We start from the raw sequence: 21,871 nt of genomic DNA on the forward strand, positions 1-21,871 counted from the left end.
TACAGATATACAAAGCATATCGCAATACGCCTATTTGATCTTCTTGTTCTTGAGCTTGATCGTCTCCCCGTCCACAAAGATACCCTTGCCCTTGTACGGCTCCGGTACCCTCCACTTCCGGATATTCGCCGCGAACTGCATGACCACCTCCCTCTCTGGCCCCTCGAGCAGTAGTCGCGTAGGCTGCGGGGTACTCGCGACGACGCCTTTTGGTATGCCGAGCTCGACTGGGTGAGAGTAGCCCACCTTCAGGTTGACAAACTTCTGCCCGGGGTATTCGGACTTGACAGTGGTAGCAGTATTCTCGACTGAGGCACGGAAACCGACACCGACGAAGCGGAGAATGGAGCTGTGTCCTTCGCTGACACCTAGTATGTGGTTTTGAAGGTATGCGCGTGTGGTACCTAGCATTCTTAGTATGGAGACCTTTTACCAGGGAAGCAATTAAGACGTACCCCACATAGCCTTTTGCTTCGCATCTGTCGAATCTTGTATCGACAATGTCGGCCCAGGCAACTTCGGGTCTTGGTCGATCTTGATGTAAGGCGGGACGTCCATTGAGAGCTCTCCTAGCGGACCCTTGATGTGTACTGTCGACATGGCTTGCGTCCTCGTCCCTCTACCCTTGGCTGGAGGCGCTATTATATTGAGCGTAACGCCTTGTGGGACTGAGAGCGGCAGGGAGCCGATTTTTGACTGGCATGGTGAGGTCGTTGTAAAATTCCTGGATGACGGCGTGCGGAACAGAGCGGGTAAGAGAAACGTCGGGATTGAGTCCGATGACTGTACTGAAGGTTGCGATACCCATTGGGCGCACCGCCGTCGTGCTGGGGCAAACATGGTGTTGAAGCTGTGGATGGCTTGGTCGGAGATTTCCTACAATCGATGTCCGCAGAGCCGTCGGGATCACGTGACAGGGCGACCCTCGAAACTCCAAATGTTCTTCGCCCCACCATCACCATCACCTCTTTGCTTCACAGCCGTGCCACTTCCAAGAGGGCATGCTGTACCATATCGCGTAGCGCATCGCTCTTGATTTATGCGGCTTTTGCGTCTCAGCATCGCTATAGTCCTTTGCTCGTCAACTAACCTCGCGTCCACTTACTGTCGCAGCTGGCCTTTACCTCGCCATTGCAGCTATCAAGCATCTTGCGGCAAGACGATTCGTTTAGCATCCTTCTTTTACCATAACTTTCATAGGTACTATCGCCACTAATGAATGACCCCACTGACCTTCTTCCTATGCTCGTATTACTTCTTCTCCTCTGCATTCTCATTGTCCGAGGCGACCATATCGGCAGTTTCTTATTGTTTGCGGTCTGGCTGATACTCCTTAGTCACGACACCAATCAACATGAAGTCGGCTTTCCCAGTTGCGATCTCTAGTGCGCTCACGTTGCTTCTCTCCTCTTTCCAGCTCTCAACGTCACAGTATCATTCGCCGCCTGCAAATGCAGCTCCGACAATCGACGTCGGGGCTCTTTTCCAACACACTACCTCAAGGAACCAGAGGGTGATAACGCAAGCCGTCGACTTCGTGATTTCTATGCAGACGGCCCCAACATGCACACGGATGGCTGCTTCCCACCTGATGAACGAGTGCAAGCTGCTCGAAAACGCACCAGACTTTGCCAAAGCTCGGCCCGAAGCATACCTGGACAACATCAAGACTGAGTATGCCGCCAAGCTTGCAGTATGCGAGTTGCTCAGCGCTCAGCCGCATAATCCCACACCGCCACCGAATTGCGAAATGCTTGTACCAACTTCGAAGGCGTGTGGCAGGGGTGGCACATGGTGGTACTCGCGGCCTGAGACATCCATGAACGACAAGCAATGCTACCCTGAGATCAAGGAGTATCAGTACGCCCAATGTCTCAAGACACTTCAATCATCACCGCAATACTGGACGTCTTTCAGCAACGCTCGACAAAATGCGGTCGTCATGTGTCAGGCGAGTAGAGATGCCATCGAACGCGAAAACCACCTAGACATATTCAAGAACCTGACCCAAGTCATGGGTGCTGTTTCTTCTGCTATGAAGAAGTCCACCGAGGAATATGAAGCATTGATCAAAGATCAGAAACAGTTTGCGGATAGGGTTCGGGAGGCCCAGGACCGCTTCAAGGAAGATGTACATGCTGTGCAAGAGAAAGCCCTTGCAACTGTGGGTACACTGGACACCAAGTTTCACAACTTTATGGAAACGTCGATGTCTGATCTCGTTACAGCTCTGGCAGACAACCAGAGCAACGAGATAGCGAGGATTCGCCAGGAAATGCAAGCATTCTCAGGAGACTTAATGGCAGAGAGCTCGCAGTTCGCAAGATTCTACAATGACCAGTTAGAGGCGCACCATGAGCATGCCCTCGGCAGCCTTCAAGCCAACCATGAAGCACAGATCGACAGCTACAATGTCCTGTCTGGCAGAATGAGTGCGATTCACAACACTGCCGAAAGGACTAATTTTGCGGCAAATGCTTCTTTGAACACCATCATCAGCATCGAAAAGCAGCTAGTGAACCTCTCCGGCCAAGCGGACCACATCGCTCAAGGCTTTGCCTTCTTCAGTGCACTGCCTCAGCTGCTGTCATCCCTTTTTCGCGGCATCGTCGCGACAATTGGCATTGCATTCCTGTTTAGCGTACTGAGCAAGATCAACAAAAGACTAGCTAAGGATGCTGCTGGCATTAGTAGTCTCTTGTACTTCTTTCACTTGTGCGGACTCTATCAATGGCTTGGAAACCTTCCTGTTCTGGCCGCCACCCTCCACCAACATCAAGGGGTATCCATAACCGCAAACCTTTCGTCAACCCAGAAGGCGGCTGCTCTCATTATGCTTCTCTGGGTCGGCGCCTACCCTGTCAGATGCGTCAACTTCTATCTCGGTTCTATGATCAGTGCTGTCGTCAGCAAGCTTCTAGGATCTTATTGGCTGCAACATTACAACAATGATGGTGGTTTTGGCCTCCTACCCAGCATCGAGGTTCCAGCTTCTACTGCCTCTCACAAGGCTGATCGCTTCGACAATGGCTCCCTCAATATGCACCCGCTAGCACACGCTCGGCACTCCTCCAGCCCAACCAGAGCATGAGATTCACTTCACACTGAGCGGACCACCCTTTGCGCCCGGTCCCACGAGTAATCGATATCATCTACAATCCATCACATTACACCTTACGACATTTACGAAATATCGACATATCTTATGTTTTCGGCATCACCTGTCTCAGCTACGCGTTGCGATATCATCCTATACTTCAACATTTACTCAGTAATGAACCAGCAACTGCGTCTACTTCACATTCCACATTCGGCGCATACATGGGCAACATAAAAGCGTATGGAGCACAAGCATTGCTAGAGGGCTATTGGCGTTTACTTTCTATTTTGATTTCATTTCTTAGTGCGGGCACATGATTCATCATTTACTGATAAGGGTCTATTCGGGGTCGGGAGCTTCAATTACTTCACTTTACATATACAAATTTTATGACCACTTAATTTTTCATTGCAGTTTCCTGATTGCGAGGTGTAACACCAATGATTCAAAGTGAAGTTACGCTAACCGCTGTATGGTGCAGTCATACATCAATTCCTCAACATCCTGGTCTCAATCCTCCGCATCGTCTGGCAACTCCTCGATCCGTCCCGAACGATATGCCGCCTCGACCGGATTCTCTACATTCATAACACCCGTGGCCTTGAGCCTGTTCATCGTTAGCCAGATCCGCACACTTCACTGACAAGACAACATACCGTTCAAACAACACAAACAGCCTCTCAGCCTCCCTCTCCTTCTCCTCCTGTGTCATCGGCTCACTCTCCACATGCTCCTCCCTGTCCAGCCTCTGCCCCGTAATCGGATTGACAGGAATCCCCTGCTCCATCTGCGCATGCTTCTGCACCTCTTCCTCCGGCATGGGAATGTTATTCGACATCAAGAATCCCGACGCGAATCCATATCCCACATTCTTTACGAAAGTAGACGCGTCTTTGTTCGACAGTTCGAACAACATGCTTGATATCGAGCCGCGCAGATTCGGCGTCAGCGCAGACGTGGTCAGATTAAGCAGGCGCGAGGACAGGGTGTTTGATTTGCCCAGCGGTTTGTCGCGTTCCTCTGGGGTCGGGAGGATGCGGGTTTGCATGTGCTTCTTGACGTCTTCCGGTGCGATTTCGTAGATGCGTCGGATGAGAGTTAATACGGGGGCGATTGTGGCGTCGAGCTCGGCGGCGGGGTATGCGATGATGGAGGTGTCGAGGATGGCGATAAGGTGCTCAGCGTTGCATTTGGGGTCGAAGGAGGGGAATACGGCGTTATGGCCAAAGGAGGATTGTTGCAGGCCTTTGCTGTCTTCAAGGTCGAGGTTGAGCAGCGCGTTGACAAGGAAATTAGTGGGCGCGGTGAGTGGGGGCTGGGGTATACCGCGGCGAACGAGCATTTTGAAGAGGTTCGGTATGGAGTTGGAGAAGTGCTCGGTGAGGTCCGGGTGGAAGTGGGTGATGTTGAAGAGCAGTTTGAGGGTTTCTGACAACGCCATGAGCTCCATTGGGTGTGTATGCTCCTGTGAGGGCTTCCATGATGACTTTGAGTATTTCTTTGCATGGCGGGCTATGGCGGCGTTGATGTTGTCTGCCAGATGGTTTTCGCGCACGAGTTGTGGATAGTCGAGGGTTGTGTCGTAAGTGGTGAGGAAAAGAACGCGGGAGATCAGGAACTCGTCGTCGGCGCTTTCGCTCTGCGGAAGCGTCAATAGACATTATATGACCCAGGCGACTATCATGTGCCTACCTTGAGCTTCTCTGCCGCATGCGGTGCATGTCCGAGATCTACCAGTATCTGGCGCGTCTGTGGCTGTAAAAGTAGGGCATTGGCTATGCACCGCAGCGCTTCCTGGGAAGTGGACGTCTCTTTGCCTTCGAAAGCATATCGACCCAGTGTTTGCAGACCCTTTGTATCTCAGTGTAGCCCTCCGAGGTTGTGTTGGTGGTCAACGTACGTCCTTTGTGAAGATGGGTTCTGAGTTCTCGACGGCACGACCGTAGACTTTGAGCTGTTCAAGAAGCTGCTTGTTTTCTAGTCAGTTGTTAAGCATGTATGCATGAGTGTGCCCGGAATTGTGGCTTACGCTGGGTGGACGATGTCGAGCCGTCAAAGCCAGTCTTTAGCTCAGACAGTATTCGGGACACATCATCTAGCTTTGCTATACCGTGTTAGCAAATTTGGCTATTTGATGCTGCTGGTTGGTTATATTATGCACCTTTCCCTGACTTTTGCGCGAACATGTTGCCAGGTATCTGGCGTCGATGGTCGTGGTGCAGCATGGAGCTTTCGGGACATTGATGCCCCACCAGGAACGCGGAACCGCGGCCATGGACAACATTCAGGGTCCACCAAAGGCTGGGGACGAACAAGGTGATGGATGCCTACATGGAGTATTGGCACCAACAACAGTCGCACTGTTCATCACGGGACATGGAATCGTACTCGCGTACTTTGAAAATATATCGCATAACAAAGAACAATATTCAATCAGACCGACTCCGCATGTCGCTCGAGCAATGACAGGACAATAACGCAGTGCACATAGGAATTCAGTTCACACTTCATGTATACAGTGAAACGGCCGCTTTTCCTCCTTTTCATCCGAAAGACATGGGACGGATAGCTCGTTGCTGGTGAGATGGCACTTTGGGACTGTTTCGGCCTAGGCGCGAACGTGCAGGAAGGTACGCGACTAGCGTGTTAACTGGGCCCTTCGCACGCGTAGGTGCATGCTGGACCTCGATATCTCGTGCACTTGGCCCTCAACTGCTGCTCGTCAAGCAATGCGAGCACCACTATTCACTTTGTCTGTTTGTTTCTGTTAGTTTCCTTCTAGCATAGCCATGGTGTTTTCCAAGTTTGATTCCCTTTCTGTTCGGCCACCGACACCCCCAAAAGATCTCGAAGATCAACCCCAAGCAGCCGACGAGGCGCTCAACCAATTCCTCGAGGACCCGTTCGGCGAAACGCCCGCGCTGCCAAAAGTCGTTGCGGCCACCAAGAATCTGCTCAACACACCGGAGCAGTCGCCCTCTTCCGACATCAGCATCCCCTCGAGCTCCGCTAGCAGCAGGAAGCGCGTCAACTTCGAGCTTCAGCTATGCACTACACCCCACAAAAAGGCAATCGCACGGTCCTGGACGCCCTCACGTAGCTCTCCACTGCGACCGCTACCACAAACGCGCGTTTCGAGACCTCTAAAGTCGATCCTCAAGCCCTCGGACGAGACGGCAACTCCTCCACCCAACGACGAAGGCGCCACGGCGCACAAGTTCAAGACATTTGCAGAGATGCTGGAGTCTATAGTGAAGCTCCTTGCTTCATCAGAGCGGCCCTCGCGCATGGACGCATATCACTCCCTGCAGAGGACCATGCAAGCCTACGACAAATTGCCCGACGAGCAAGCTCTGAAGCGGAAAATGTCACTCCTGACCCAATTCATAAGACGCGACGTACAGGCGCAAAGTCCGACCGGGACTGGGCTCGACTCACAAATGGTTGGCCAATCTCTAAAGCTGCTCATGGCTCTGTTTCGAATCACGGAGGCAGCAGCAGCCATGGACGATGACTTCTGCGCCTTCATTGTTGATCGCAGCATACAGGTGGCAGCCGACAGCACTATGCCCAAAATCATTGTGAACACCCACCTGGCGACTTTGATGCAGCAAAATTTCCGCCCTAAGATCATGAACAACGCTCGCGTGGAGAAGCTACTGGACGTGTTAGACACCATCCACGAGCGCATTGGGGGCTTCTCAGTACAGGCATATCGCATACGCATCTTTCGCAAGCTGATCCCACAGCGACCCGACGTCATGATCAAACATACCGAACGCTGGTTCAAGCACTTACTCAAAGCTTTCATGGCAACCCAGAAGGACATCAACCAGAGTGCCCTGGACATGGCACTGACTGCCGCAAAGACTATTGGGGACGACCGCCATGTTGCTAAATCCTGCCTAGCCATACTCAACCGTGGAGCTCCCGTAGTGAAACTCTTCACAAAAGAGCTCGAGAAGATGCTGGGAGGCGATCATGCCGCTCTGGTACCCCAAATATGGGCTGCCGTGACTGTCTTACTGCGGGACTCAATGAATAGCGAAGCGTTCCCATCACTCAAGGAATGGCTGGAGCTGTTCCAAAAGTGCATAGCGTCTTCCAAGGACGCGGTAAGAATACAAACGAACGTTGCATTTTCCTTTCTCCTCTATGCCGTCAATCTCGCGCCTGACACTTCTGATGGCTGGACAAAAATGTTCCTCAGGATTCCGCAACACCAATTTCAACGACATTTTCCCCAAAAGATGCAGGAACGCAACGTTGTATCATCTGGATACCTCACCTTGCTATACTACGCCTTCCGACCAACGGCTTCTCATGCGCAACTCGATCGTTATTGGCGAGAATTCGTTGCCAACTTCTGGACAACATTATTGCACGATGCGGCAGGATCCGTACATACCGTTGCCGCATGTCGCATCGTTTCAGCGCTACTGAACGGAACACGACGACCGTGGCAAGAGCAACGAGCTCTAGATCAAAGGCCTCAGGCCATGGTTCAGCCTGGTGAACTTCCGGTGCTCGATCCAAAATGGGTCCGACGGTCGCTCCCCGCTATCCTACCGTTGGTAGAGACTCTACTGGATGCAACACCTTTCTCTGAAAAAGAAGAGCAAGAAGACGAGCCTATAAAGACAATGTGGTCGGCAGTTCTCACATCTCTGGTCGAAGCAAGCAGCAAAGAGGTGATGGCGTCAAGTGAGACAAAAGATGCCATGGCACATATCGTTAATCTGCTTCGTCGCGTATGGGATAGTCAAACGGCACAGCTGGCTGTAACGCAGCAAAACGAGGACACATGGGCGAACAAATTCTGCTTCCTCATTGAAAGTGTTGTCCAGAAGCTTGGCGCTTTTCATTTCGCAGAGAAATGCCTTATCCGGAATGGGTCAGACGAGTTTGAGGTCGCTTCTACGCCATCACATCGTTCACGCCAGCACGGTACACGAATATCGCCCCTGCTCTATTGTATCGATCTACTGGTCAACCAGTCCGAGGGCAAGCTGCCTGATGCCATTCGTTTACGAGCTATCAATTTGATGCTGGAACCTTGCTTCAACACTCAAAATACCCGCCTCGGCAGATTAGAACTCCTCCGGGAGTGTTCAGCTGCTGTTGACAAGTCCTTGAGCACAACCTTTGCTCCAAGCTTCTGGATGTCCATTGCATCATTACTGCAGTTGTCTCTACAACAAACCACATCAGACTCATCCGAACCAGAAATGAGGCCGCTGGGCAAAGAGTATGAAATGGTAGTTGATGTTCTCGAACTAGGGTCTTCATGTTTCTTGATAGAACCCCGGGGTCACGAAGTTCTATCTGTTTTCATTGAAACTGTTCGAAAAGAGGCTGGAGAATCAGCAATCATTCTCGCCGTCATTGAAAAGGTCTCGGATCGTGTGCTGAAGCGTACACCCAACGGAGAGGAAAGATCGTGTTTGCCCTACATTACTACTCTGCTACAAAATCTACCAAAGCAGACCAATCGACGAAGCTTAGAGCAAGGACGACAGATCCTTTGGCCCTCGTCACCAGCCATCGGCAGGCATCCTGATTTCGACCCCTATACCCATCTCTACGCCGCCATTATCTCCGTAGGAACTGCTGCATACGAGAAGCTGGACACTGACAAGGTTGACACAACCGTGAAATTTCTTGTTGCTTTAGCTACGTCGATCAAGGACTGCGCAACATCCCATCTCGCTGTCTACCTTCGCAAGACCCAAGAAGTTATCCGGATGTGGGTTCAGGATGCTGACCGCAAAATGCAGAGTTCAGCGCAATCACTGAAAGCGCTGCATGGCGAGGTATGTGGAACAGTCCCTATCAATTAACAGGTACTAATCTATACAGGTTGTTGGCTTGTGGATGGAAGTGACTAAGGCTATTGAACGACTGCCGCGTAAGGATGGGCAGATTCTGTTACACCTTGAGCCCCTCATTACTGCCGGGTTCGTGAGCAGACGTCGAGACATTGTGAATATCTCTATCGCGACTTGGAACAAGACTTTCGGAAAAGAGGAGAGCTTACGATATCCCTCTCAACTTGAGCAGGCCTTGCGTCGCCTTCGCAACACTGTGGAACTATCTCTGCCGTCGCTGCCAGCTCTAGAAGGGGACAGTGTCGATGGTCTATCTTTCTACGAATCGGATAGTAGCACTGAGGAGGCCCGTCCAGCTTACAAGAGTCCTCGTATCCGGGGATCACCCTTCAAGATCATCAAATCTGCTCGCAAGTCCACCACGCGGTCACCGGCACTTTCGACACCAGGAAGCAGAAGGACTTCAGCACGCCAAACACCAAAGGTCCGCTTACGTCATGACAACTCACAAATCCAATTCGAACCCATCGTCTCATCCCCCTCGAACCCATTCAACCAAGAATCACAGGTTTTGACAGAACGACAGAAAGAGATGATCGAGCGCCAGAATCTTTCTGGTGGCCTGTTCGCAGATATGGGGGCGCCATCACCTCAACTTGATGCCGCACCATCCCCAATGGAGCTGCACTCGGATGCAATGACCGCGGACGATCTGCCAATGAGCAATGCTCGCACGACTCCATCGAAAGCTTTGGCTGCAATGGGCCCGATGGATGCTTTCCTTGGGTCCTCTCCTACTCCACATGCTCGAAAGAATACCCGAAAAATTACCAGCGATGATACAAGCCTGGCCACTCCCACTGCTGTGCGAACGGTGAAGCTCGCCAACAAGGACGATCTAGGCTCTTCTCCGCCTCGATTTGAGAAGGAAAGTGCGGTGAACGCAGAGCAAGCCAACAGTGATATTCTTGTTGGGTCAAGCTTCGATTACCGGCAACCCGAAACCCCTTACGACACATCATTTGATGAAGGTACCACCATTGACGAGGATGCTCTTCTCGACGCTGTGGCCAAGCATTCACAGAACGAAGACCCGTCCGAGGTTGAGCCTTTCTCTGACGTCGTTATGTCCGATGTACCTAGTTCGACCATCGACGTGCAGCTTACAGCACAGCTTGATGCTGATATAAAAGCGCAAACAGGAACTGGGACGGACGCCACAGGCAAACCTGCTCCAGAATCGAACAATGAGTTTGTGGATGCCACTTCTCAGCCACAATCATCAATGGTTCATATTGACCAAGTTGGCAGCGACACAGAGGTCGACGAGTCGGAACCTCCTCAATCTATGGTCAAGAAAACCTCGCGTGTGTCTAGAATGGACACGAGGAGCACAAGCCGGGTTGGTGATTCCTTCGACAGCACACCGAGATCCAAGAGAGGGACGCCGCAGTCTCAGAGCGTGCGGCGCTCTTTCCGTCAATCAGGGACCCCGAGTCCACTGCTATCCCTTGGTGCTCAGAAGCAACGCAAATTGACACCAGCAAAATCCGTGGCACGGTCAAAGAAGACTACAATGGAAGAGCCACAAGAGGAGCCGAACTCTACAGAACCGGTCGCAAATGAACAGCCCGACTCAGATGGCATGCTCGACAACATCGTTGTTGACATGTCCCCCAAGAAAGGCCTATCTCGTGGCAGGAAGCGCAAGTCCACAAGCGATGCAGAAGTCGTTGTCCCCGAGACTCATCGCAAGAGGGGTCCAGTCCGCCGCTCGCAGTCCCTGCTCAGCCAAGTGGAAAATTCTCAAGACGTGTTTGTCGAGGACACTCCTGCGCCCAAGCGTGCCCGTCAATCTGCCAGCCAGGATGTCAGCGAAACTAAGAACTCACAAGCCCAGACTAAGCGTCTGAGCCACGTCCAAGTCACGCCCAAGCGTTCGTCAGAATCCGGCCGTAGCAGTTCACTAGCCGGTTCTACACCTGCTCGAGAGGCTGCATCAACACCTGCAGTCGCACCTACACCTGCCATCTGCGAGCCTTCAGCGTCACAGCAAGCTGGTGTTGCAGCGACACCGAGTCGATCATTCACAGAGCGCGTTATTCTCACGCCAAGAAGCATTATCAATCAGCTGAAGAGCCTGAAGGACTATCTCTTTAGTGCACCGCAGCTCGTAATCGGTCGTGAGGAGGAAAGGGAGATTGATGATGCCTTGTTTGACATTCGCAGGAGTGTTTTGAAGGCTGGATTAAGGGGCGAGAAGGATGGGGAGCAGAAGTGATGATTCTAGTGTGGAATATCTGATAGCGATTATGAGTTCTGGAGAGGCATAGTGTAGGATACGGATAGTATTGTTGGATTACGATTGGGCACGAGGGTGAATGGGGATGATACCACTATTAGGAATAGGAATTGAATGCATATCAACGACTATGTGTGTGCACTACTTCTCAGTCTTTTTTCTCATGTCGTAGAGTAGATCAAAATAGTTTTTGGCGACAGCAATGGTTAGATGGACATGGCAAAGCCCTTCGCCTAGAGCGGATATGCCGATTTTGTGTTCGCCTGAAAAAGTGCGGATCCCGTTACGCCTCTTCACCATTCGTTCACCAGAATGCTGTGCTGCACGGCAGATAGTTACACGTCGATAATACAATGGTCATGAGTCGACAAAAGCGGATGCTGCCGCGATCGGCCCGTTCGGTATCCACAGCTACGTGGCCCAGGATGAAGGCCGGTCAATGCAGGTGAATGTATTTTAGCGGTGGAAGACGCACAGAAGGGCGGGTATTGTCTTGGGACTTCCAATGATTTACAAAGATGTGGCATAAGCGAGGACGAAGCAGTTCACCTGAAACGTGGATACGCGTTTCATGTCTAGGTGCATCATAGTGGGGTTGAGCTGTTGGTCGAGCTACTGCCCCTCCTTCCTTCCATCACCAACTACATTAAGCAAACAACGTCCCTTGTGTCCATTGGTAAGACCTTTCCATCGCTTGCTCGCAGATCAAGCAATTGATTGAGTGTCGTAGTGAAACGACAAGACAAGTCCATCTGCTCGATATCAACTCAAGCTCCACAACACACGGCCATCGCCTCGAACTAGACACCACCTTTCCATCCACTCACCATGGTCGACCGCGCGAACCGCCCCAGCGCTCTCAGCGCACCCAAGGCCGAAGCACCCGGAGCTCAGGTTGAGATCATTGGACAAGGAGGAAGCCAGAAGGTCGTCGCCACACTTGCCTCGGGCGAGAGCGTCGAGGTGTTGCTATTTGGAGCTACCGTGACGAGCTGGAAGAGCCATGGCGGCAAGACGGAGAACCTGTGGTTGAGCGAGAAGGCAGACTTGACTGGCACCAAGGCTGTCCGCGGCGGCATTCCCGTCGTGTTCCCGGTAAGCTCAAACACTGAGATGCGGACATGGAGGTCGGGCCCAAGCATCGTGAGCATCATCTGACAGCTGTCACCAGGTATTCGGCCCCCCACCAAAGTCAGGCCATGCTACCTCATCGCTCCCACAGCACGGTTTCGCTCGCGCATCACGCTGGGAGTTCCTTGGCAAGTCCGACACAGAGGCTGCCTCAGAATCAGACTCGGTCAAGCTCGACTTCGGCCTCGACAGGTCGGGACTCAGCGATGAGGCGCGCAAGGCGTGGCCTCTGGACTTTGGCCTGGTCTACAGCGTCACATTGAGCAAGGGCAGTCTGCAGACTATGATGACGGTCCGCAATGAGGGCGAGGAGAGCTTCGAGTTCCAGTTCTTGCTGCACAGCTACTGGAAGATTTCGGTGAGTCAACAACAAACCCTCTGTTCTTTCTCGTGCCTTGCTGACGTGCTGTTTAGGACATCTCCAAGGTCAGCGTCACCGGCTTGTCCGGCACCGAGTACGTCGACAAGGTCCTCGACGCAGGTACATACCAGCAGAAGGACAACGCCCTCAAGTTCACGGGCGAAGTCGACCGCGTCTACAAGGCGATCCCACAGGACACGACCTCCATCCTCGAGGATGGCAAACCCCGCTTCGATGTCATCCGCGACAACGTCAAGGACACGGTCACCTGGAACCCGTGGATCGAGAAGGCAAAGGCCATGGGCGACTTCTCGCCAGACGACGGCTACAAGACCATGGTCTGTATCGAGATTGGCGCTGTGGACGGCTGGCAGAAGTTGGAGAAAGGCGAGGTTTGGGAGGGCGGTCAGTTGGTCAAGAGCTTGCTGTAAGCGACTTGTGTGCATGGCTCTACAAGAGGTCGAGGTTGTCTGTGGTTGCTACAAAATGACATGCACTAGTCTAGAAGGATTGAAGAATCTATTCCCGGCATAAACAACAAGTACCGGACTACCCTTGCTTGATACGTGTATGCGAAGCCTAGCAGAGATGGAAATTGTGGAAATTGCATATGTACGGTAAGCAGCCGGCAGCTCCAACGAGCCAATGACTTGGCCGGAGACACATGTGGTGCAGTGCCTTTGAAAGGTGGTCATATACACCCGATGACATGAGATGGGGGACCCTGGTGCTGTCACCAGCGCTCTCCCGCCATATCCCTACAGCATTCACCACAACAACATGGCATGACAACAGCGAGCGCAATCCACCTCAGCCGGCAATGCGCAGTCAAAATAAACACACTTCCCACCGCGCTCTGTATTGCCTGAGGCCGTGGGTAATCGACTGACCGCACGTCACATCGTCTCCATAACAGACCCGCAGCTTCCCCGCAAATCATCGCACGCACGTACATTCCGTCGCCTCAGGTTCACCGGTGTTTGCTTCATCGGCTTAGAGTCGCATACGCTCGGGCATTCATTTGCCGCCAACAACACATTTGCGCTATCAACATAGCAGTTGTTGTGGTGCTTTAAGCAATGCGTGGTTGAGGGACATCGACTGTACACAACCGACGACCGCGAACATCACCGAAGCATGTCGCTAATACCATATGCGCCAGCAGAGTCCCGCGAAATCGTCTTGTATGTTTTACAAGGCTCTCTGGAACTTTCTTCACTTTGGCACAAAGCTAATAAGTGCTCGCAGACGCCACGGCTCCGCAGTAGTAGTGTACGACCAGCGCTCCAGACAACTCTCCCTCCGCGATGCGTCCCGGTCTTCCATAGTCGATGACACGTCATGCCCATACTGTCGCCGACCATATCGCGATCCTTCGCCTCACGCAGATGACAGCAGCGATCATACACACCCACCTCGTACACCCCGCGCAGGAGGCATACCCGATGCGGAGAATGGCTTTGTCAACCCTGCATATTTCCAGATGCTACGGAGAAGTCAACCTGGCTCTGCAGACGTATCGCGGCCTTCATCCCCGCACAAGCAGCTTGCTCCTGCGCCTATAAACGATAGACAAGGCCGATTCCAATCTCCAGATGATGGGGACTTTGTGGGCAGTGCACCAGTGCCTCCTCGGAATATATCAGCGAAGGCGTTCAGCCCAGACTATTTCAAGACGTTCTTTGTGGAAGAGAGGGAGCTAGGAAGAGGGGGCAAGGGCGTTGTACTCCTCGTGCAGCACGTCCTGGACGGCGTTCAGCTGGGCAAATTCGCATGCAAGCGCGTGCCCGTGGGAGACGACCACGAGTGGCTTGAGAAGGTCTTGATCGAAGTACAACTTCTACAGAATCTGTCACATGAGAACCTCGTCTCGTACCGCCATGTGTGGCTGGAAGACTTTCAGATCTCCAACTTTGGGCCCAGTGTACCATGCGCTTTCATCTTGCAGCAGTATTGCAATGCTGGAGACTTGCACGACTATATATTGGACTCGGCAAGGACGAAGATTACGAAAGAGCAGATGAAAGAGCGGCTGAGAAGGAGGTCAAAAGGTCACCTGGAAGATCCGCAGGATATCCATGGGCCGCGACGCATGCCTTTTGAGGAGATTATCTCGTTCTTCAAGGACATCACCTCGGGCTTGAATCATCTCCACGCGAATGGGTACATCCATCGCGACTTGAAGCCCAGCAACTGTCTACTCCACAACACTGGACACAAGATAAAAGTTCTAGTCAGCGATTTTGGTGAAGTGCAATCTGCGAACGTCGCCAGGAACTCGACTGGCGCTACTGGGACAATCTCATATTGCGCGCCAGAGGTACTTCGTCAAGAGAGACCAGGCGGCGCATTCGGTAACTTCACGACGAAATCAGACATATTCTCGCTAGGCATGATTGTCTACTTTATGTGCTTTGGCCGACTGCCGTATCGGAATGCAGATGGTATAGACGAGGATAACGAGGATCTGGACCAACTTAGAGCGGAGATCTCGACATGGGCGGGCATTGACGATGAGCAGCGTGTGCGATCAGATCTACCGGAGAAGCTTTACAGGTCACTGAAACGCCTCCTTGCTTTACGACCAGACGACCGTCCAGGGACTGAAGAGATTATGCAGGTTTTGAAGTCACCAGCGTTGTTTGACGAATTCAACACATACGGTGGCCCGTCGTCCGATCTCGATGACTTTACTCCACGCATCAGTCGAGCGGACACACCTAGTCCATCGCCTGAGTCTCACAGAAAACGTACCTCTATACACTACACCAGACCAGGCCGCTCAAATCTCAGCGCATCAGTCATGGACCGATCACCTAGTCCGCCGCAACCAGAGCCCATGAAGAGGGAATCATCGGACGAAGGAGCCGTCATGCTCAGACACAAGAAACTAGAATTCCCACCCCCACAGTCCATGACCCGCACACCCTCACCCCAAAGACTTATGCTACCTCCACCGCCTTCACCAAATGCCATGTCTCGCTTTCGCCTTGCCTTGCGGAATCCACTCTTCATCGGCACAGCTAAGATCCTGTTCTTCTGTATCAAAGCATACACTCTGCTCTCTCCCTGCCAGCCATTTGCCGCGGATCCACGTGTTGCGTATCCGCTGCTTGCGTTTGCATCAGTCGACTTTTTATTTCTGGGCTTGGGAATTACCGTTGCTGGCAGACACGTGCGGCTAGATAGCCTGTCTGTGACTGTACTTTTGCTGGCGATGCATGTTGCTGTTGTTGGAATGGCAGTGAGATGGGATGGCCTGTGTGCGAGGAGACAGGTTGCTTGGGCGGGATTCTGAAGTAACAGGTGTTGTTTTGGATTTGAGATACCTCTTTGTTTCTTGATTGGGGAATATGAATGATAATTAATGTGCATTACATGGTTTCCAGACGATGACTCGATGATTGTCGTGACTTCAATATGGATGACTAGTTTTGTCTCATGGCCATTGTCAATGATGTATGACTGTTCATGAGACAACCACAACATACAACAAGCACTAAGATCTCGCAAGTTCAACCAAAGGGCAAAGTTTATCAGGTGTTCTAAGCGCGGGGCTGGGGAACGACATCGCGGGTGGGCACGGGCGGTCCGTGCTAGCGCAAGTGTCAGCGCGCTCTAGTTTGTTTACGAACAACAACAACGCCTCATCTTCAATCTTTCATTGCACTTTCCGCAAACGCGTTCTATACCACCCGATCTTGCACGGGCTGGACAGTCTGTTTGTTCTAGTCTTTGGAGCAGCAGCCTTTTCCGCAGCATCTTTTCACTATACCCTATTAACGTATTCACGACGCGACACGCTGCACAATGCAATCCTCCCCTCCCAACAGCGCTGGGAAAGCACGCACTCTCCGAGAACTCTCACGCAGCTTGAGCCACAGCCCCAGAGACATTCCCTCACCATCACCACCACCAAGTGACTCGAACCCCACCCAACGGTCTGGCTTTGGCGAAGAAACTAATTCGGAATTCTTCAACGATCCAGACTTTTTGCACTCTACACAACACAGGATCGAGGACGAGACAAACACTCTCCCACAGTACCCGCGTATACGGTCAACGGCGAAGAAGGTCAACGCGTGGCACATGCTTCGCTCAGAGCAGCCCGTGCCAGACACGTCAATGGTCAACAAGGAGTTTGGCGACTTTGACCAAAGCATTTCAGACGAAGAAGAGGCCATGTCGGTAGAGCAGGCGCGTGGAAACGGCCGTAGCGCCCACGGCACGCCAAGCAAAATGAGCTCCCATTTCAACAGCCTCTACGATATTACACCTCCTAGCAACCGCACGCGCAAGTCTTATGCCGCTGAGACCGGAAGCCTTCGACGCGACGCCCAGATCCGACGCGCCTCACGAAACGACCTCGACACCGCGTCACCACGTCCGGCAAGCAAGCGCAATTCGCCAGCCCTGCCTGCTAAGCAAGACCGCAGCCGCACCTCACTTGCCCAGCTGCACGCGAAGCTCTCCGAGGACGAGTCTTCGTTCATGGACCACAGACCACCAACGCTCACCATGGAGTCAACCAAGAACACACGCTGGGGCAACCGAAGCAGGCACACGTCCCTACAGATTGACGGCACAGTAGATCCAGCCCCACGCAACAGTGCAACACCCCGATCACGAGCAGCTGCCGCTCAGAACGCGACTGCGCAGTCGTTCATTCTGCCCGATCTTCCCAACCTCACCGAGCTGGTCTCCGGAGTATTCGAGGATGGCACTCCCGTCTTTTCCAAGACTATGCCGGCGCGTTCGCGATTTTCCGCGCCTCCCAATGGCGGCCGGAAACCCCAGTTCACCCCAATCGAGGGTGTTCCGATTCCTGATGAGGAAAAGGCCATCTTTGCTGCGCTTCAATTACTCCAAGACAAGGTCGCGGATATGGAGCGTGAGCGTGCTGAGGCAGAGAAGAAGATCGAGGAGCAGGATCTGGAGCTGATCGAGTTACGAGCAACGACACAAGCTCAAGAGAAGCTGCGAAGAAGTGACAGCGGACAAGATTCGGACGCTGGCAAAGGTAGTTGGAAAGTCGAGAAGACGCGTAAGTTTTGTGTAAATAGGTGTGAAAGTTTACCCTAACATGGACAGGCCTCGACGCGACTGTCCAAACTCTGCGAACAAAACTCGATCGAGCGGAGCGAAAGACTGCGGTTCTGGAGATTGAGAAGAAGCGCTTGAACACAGAGCGGGACAACATGGCTGGACAGCTTGGTGTGGCCTTCCAGACATGTGAGGAGCTTAAGAGTGAGAAGAACGCGTTGGCTCAAGAGAATAAGGGTCTGCGAGAGGAAATTGATGCTCTTCGAGCTGAGAACGAGGCACTCCGGGACCAGCTGGATCAGGAACACTCTCAGCACCGCGAAGAGACCACCAAGCTTCGTCGCCAGTTTGACCAGACCGCGAATGCAACTGAGAAGGAGAACGCGACACTACACGCTGAGCTCGCCCGTATTCGCGCAAAGCACGACGACAACACACAACAATTGGCTCGCAAGGACATTGAGTTGCGCAAGGCGCGTCAAGAGCAGGCCGAATTCGATCGTTTGAAGAACGACCACGAATCGCTCAAGGTTCAGCTGGCAAACCTCAAGGCGAAACGCGATGAGGATATCAAGCGCTGGTCCCGTCAGGAATCCACCTTGAAGTCTCAGGTTGACCGACGTGACGAGACGATTCGACACTTCCAAGACATGACCCAGGAACAGACCAACGAAGCCATGAGACTGGACAATGACAATCTTAGGGCAAGAACTTGCCCCAACTTTCTGCCCAGTACGAGGACGACAACGCAAAATGGGCGCAGAAAGAGATGACTATGAAGCGCAAGATTAAGCAGCGTGAAGGAGGCGGCTCCGCAACACTTTGGACATGACGCGCGAGGTCCTAAGCATACGCGAAGCCAACAACCAGCAATTCGACAATAATCCCTATGCTATGATGAGGGGCAAGGAGGTTGCACAAGATGATACCTTCCAGCGCAAGCCTACCTACCGCCGCGAAGACACACGCACTCGTATCAGGAACCGTGTTCAGCAAGAGGTCCAAAACAGCAAGGCAGCAAGTACATCACAGGTTGCTAGCCAACTCGAGGAGAGCCCACGCAAGGCATACACTGGAGTGTCAAGATTCTCTCAACGCACTTCTGCGCAAGCCGACCAGCATCGTAGTTTCTCTGCACCGATCAGGAGTGATAAGAACGCTCATGTCACGAGCGATGTGGAGTCCACTACCGACCTTTCGCTCGCTCCTCGCGAGACGCCATACACTTCGCGAAGTGCTGTACCTAGGAGGTCCGCTTCTATCGTCCAGCCTCCCGCTGATCTTGACCTCACGGAATTGAGCTACATCGATAGCGCTCAGATCGCTCAGCTCAGGCGTGCACTTGAAGAGGAGCGCGCTGCTGCCCGTAGGAGGGCGCAGGAGGCCTCGGAAGAGGATGAACGTGACGATACTGTCCATTCCCAGCGACAGACTCGCGAAGACACCGTGCGATCCCAGCGACAAACCCGTGAGGACACTATCCGATCTGTCGCGTCCGCTAAGAGTGAGCGTCGACCTTCCCTTCCACGCAAGTCTTCCCTCAAAGACGTCACCCGCACCAACGTTACTCAATTCGAGGAGGATGTGACTGGCAACATGTCGAACCTGGACGCGGATGCTGAGGCTACGCAGACTAAGCAATCTGCAATCGACGCATCGATGCTGAGCAACACGAGTCGCCGCCGACGCAGTGCTCCTACTGAGATGACTTCTGCATTTATTGTTCCCGACCTCAAGATCGACAACCGCAAGCAGACTACGACTACCATCAAGATCTCGCACAGTGTAAGCAGCAAGGATCATGACAACAGCAACTGTACCGTTTGTCGCCGTGAAGGCCTCACTTCCGCCACGGATGATCTCCGCGTCCCCAAGCTTGTCGCTGTGTCGTCTCGCATGCCAGATGATGCTGATGCCACCATGCGTCCAGCACGCTCGCCAAAGGAGGCTCTCGCCCTTGTAGTAAAGGAGCTGAAAGACGAGCGTGCGCATCTGCACATGGAGCTCGCCGTTATGCGCGCCATGCTCGAGTCCCACGATGTCAGCCTCGGAAATCGTAGGCGCCGTGAGATCAACGCCTCCATCCATGACATCCTCCGCCGCCTCGAGATCAAGGACACCCAGATCTACAACCTGTACGATGCTCTCGAGGGCCAACAGACCGACGACCTTACCGAGCTGGATGTCGAGAACATCACTGAGCAGATCCGCGCCGAAGAAGACAAGACACAGAACGAGCCAGAGAAGAAGGCCAAGAAGGTAACCATCCGCAGCTTCGTGGATGACGACAGCATCGAGATTGGTCGTGGCGTCACGGTCAACATGGACGGAGAGACGGAAGAGTTGCCATGGGAGGGCTTTGAGGATACAGGCATGGAGGGAGATGAGAGCTACGACGCGCTCGCTGGATGGAGGACTGGTGCGCACTAGATGCATTGGTGCTTCTTGGACAACGAGAGATTGTTGAATATGGCGAGGAGTGCTCTTCTGGGAATAGGGTACGGCGTTTTTCTGGATAAGGGATTGTGCATTACTACGGAGTACTTTTGGGTATGACATGGCGCTCTCGCTTCTTCTTCGCAGTTTGATAGTGCATGGACTGTCCTGACCATAAGTTTGTCTTTTTCTCCTTTTCTTTCTTCATGACTCCTGGTGTCGCATGCTTTTGTCTGTTCTATTTGGTTCTGACTGCTTTCGAGCTTCGACACCTTGACTCGCCTGTGAAGGCTTGAGTTGGCATCGCTTAGGGTGGTTAGAGCATGATGGGTAGAGATGAGGTTGTGGTGCTTTGGGGGTATGGTTGGAGAAGTGGTGGTGGGTAGGAGAAAGCGAATGCGAATTTTACATGTTGCAAATTATATTGCGAGACAGAGTGTGACTGGTGAAAAGACCTTGAAGCTATACAGATTTTAGCTTTGCAGTGCTCTGGGAGTACTCAGAGCTTGGACGCAACGGGCACGAATGGTTGCAACACCTAATGGCGGTAGGTCAAGACTATATAGATGCGCTACTGCTGGGAGCAAGTGTAGCTGGGGAAGTCACCAGCCTTACGGATGGTGCAAAGGCAACTTAATATTGCTCGATCAAGCAACTTGCTCAGCCAGGTAGGTTTGTCGAGGAATCCTTCTAATTTAGGTTCTAGCAAGCCTTCACTAAAGCATACTGCCTTGCGTCACGGCCGTGACATGCATTGGCCAAGAGATAATAACGAAAGTGATAGGGCTGCGAGTTTTGAGGCATTATGCCCCTCCGGCGGCCCAATCGCCCGAGACATGCTGCGGCTGAGCTACCACAAACACGACTTGCAACAAGACATTGGATGGCGAGGACCGCGTCACAGCCCGTGCTGATGACATGCCGTGCTAGCTGTCGAGGGGCAAGGCGTGTGAGGCGTAAGCTGCTGAGGCAATTTGTCCACAAAAGAAAGTCGTGCTTGAAGCTGAGACGTCAAGATACACAACAGGGTCGCGAGCTATCCGCAAGATGCACAAGAGACATATCGGTCGCACTAATTACTGTAGAGCATACACCGATAATTGCAACCGGCTGAAAAGCCGCCACGATGAACGGTTGTAGCGGTGTAGAGACGCGATCGATGGGGTCCACGGAGCTCTACCAACGAGGGACGTACCGATCCGCAGGGTAGGACTTTCTGAGGCAATTGATTGGGCGCGACGTGGGTGGCTGAAGGGATAGCGATGCGAGATGTAGGACTAGAGACAGACTAGGGTTCGTGCGTTGTGGATGCAACATTGCTGGAGCGGGCAGCTTGCGCAAGCAAGCTGGCGAGTCGCGAATGTTATAAAGACGCAGACGGACCGACCTTGGGTTGCCAAACTACTTGTTGCTCCTCGATCCTCTTCCCCATCAATCTTTTTGGCACGGCACTCATTGCTTGTTGCCGACAGTCATCTTGACTCTTCTCGAAGCGTGTGGCAAGTCCATATTCCTTCAGGGTCCTCCTATCCTTCGATTTTACCCCTCCATCTACGCCGTTGGAGCTAGCAAAAGCTTGTCATTCGGCCTGTAGACATGTCTTTCTCGGCGGAAAAAGTCAACATGCTCAAGGGAGCTTTCTCCCAGCGACGATTCTCGAGCTCCAAGGA

General features: G+C 52.7%; 8 protein-coding genes across 8 annotated transcripts; 5 read left to right on the plus strand and 3 right to left on the minus strand.

Moving 5' to 3' along the window:
- Positions 1–30: 30 nt before the first annotated feature.
- SNOG_06631 (hypothetical protein) lies at positions 31–600 on the minus strand (the record flags this gene model as incomplete). Its single annotated transcript, XM_001796944.1, has 2 exons — positions 31–368; positions 456–600. The coding sequence occupies 2 exons, from the start codon at positions 598–600 to the stop codon at positions 31–33; spliced, it is 483 nt and encodes a 160-aa protein (XP_001796996.1).
- Positions 601–906: 306 nt separating this feature from the next.
- On the minus strand, positions 907–1,148 carry SNOG_06632 (hypothetical protein; the record flags this gene model as incomplete). Its single annotated transcript, XM_001796945.1, has 2 exons — positions 907–1,004; positions 1,106–1,148. The coding sequence occupies 2 exons, from the start codon at positions 1,146–1,148 to the stop codon at positions 907–909; spliced, it is 141 nt and encodes a 46-aa protein (XP_001796997.1).
- Positions 1,149–1,354: 206 nt separating this feature from the next.
- Positions 1,355–3,091, plus strand: SNOG_06633 (hypothetical protein; the record flags this gene model as incomplete). Its single annotated transcript, XM_001796946.1, has 1 exon — positions 1,355–3,091. The coding sequence occupies one exon, from the start codon at positions 1,355–1,357 to the stop codon at positions 3,089–3,091; it is 1,737 nt and encodes a 578-aa protein (XP_001796998.1).
- A 519-nt stretch (positions 3,092–3,610) lies between these two features.
- Positions 3,611–5,286, minus strand: SNOG_06634 (hypothetical protein; the record flags this gene model as incomplete). The annotated part of the gene is made up of 5 exons (XM_001796947.1): positions 3,611–3,707; positions 3,757–4,739; positions 5,001–5,077; positions 5,130–5,204; positions 5,262–5,286. The coding sequence occupies 5 exons, from the start codon at positions 5,284–5,286 to the stop codon at positions 3,611–3,613; spliced, it is 1,257 nt and encodes a 418-aa protein (XP_001796999.1).
- A 603-nt stretch (positions 5,287–5,889) lies between these two features.
- On the plus strand, positions 5,890–11,209 carry SNOG_06635 (hypothetical protein; the record flags this gene model as incomplete). Its single annotated transcript, XM_001796948.1, has 4 exons — positions 5,890–7,215; positions 7,597–8,503; positions 8,705–8,913; positions 8,960–11,209. The coding sequence occupies 4 exons, from the start codon at positions 5,890–5,892 to the stop codon at positions 11,207–11,209; spliced, it is 4,692 nt and encodes a 1,563-aa protein (XP_001797000.1).
- An 849-nt stretch (positions 11,210–12,058) lies between these two features.
- On the plus strand, positions 12,059–13,153 carry SNOG_06636 (hypothetical protein; the record flags this gene model as incomplete). The annotated part of the gene is made up of 3 exons (XM_001796949.1): positions 12,059–12,325; positions 12,453–12,719; positions 12,776–13,153. The coding sequence occupies 3 exons, from the start codon at positions 12,059–12,061 to the stop codon at positions 13,151–13,153; spliced, it is 912 nt and encodes a 303-aa protein (XP_001797001.1).
- Positions 13,154–14,205: 1,052 nt separating this feature from the next.
- On the plus strand, positions 14,206–16,157 carry SNOG_06637 (hypothetical protein; the record flags this gene model as incomplete). Its single annotated transcript, XM_001796950.1, has 2 exons — positions 14,206–15,831; positions 15,882–16,157. 2 exons carry the CDS (start codon positions 14,206–14,208, stop codon positions 15,909–15,911), a joined length of 1,656 nt encoding a protein of 551 aa, XP_001797002.1. The 3' UTR covers positions 15,912–16,157.
- A 375-nt stretch (positions 16,158–16,532) lies between these two features.
- Positions 16,533–20,195, plus strand: SNOG_06639 (hypothetical protein; the record flags this gene model as incomplete). The annotated part of the gene is made up of 4 exons (XM_001796951.1): positions 16,533–17,766; positions 17,814–18,469; positions 18,499–18,562; positions 18,625–20,195. The coding sequence occupies 4 exons, from the start codon at positions 16,533–16,535 to the stop codon at positions 20,193–20,195; spliced, it is 3,525 nt and encodes a 1,174-aa protein (XP_001797003.1).
- Positions 20,196–21,871: the final 1,676 nt, after the last annotated feature.

Source organism: Parastagonospora nodorum (genome assembly GCF_000146915.1).
Source record: "Parastagonospora nodorum SN15 chromosome Unknown scaffold_9, whole genome shotgun sequence".
Lineage (NCBI taxonomy): Eukaryota > Fungi > Ascomycota > Dothideomycetes > Pleosporales > Phaeosphaeriaceae > Parastagonospora > Parastagonospora nodorum.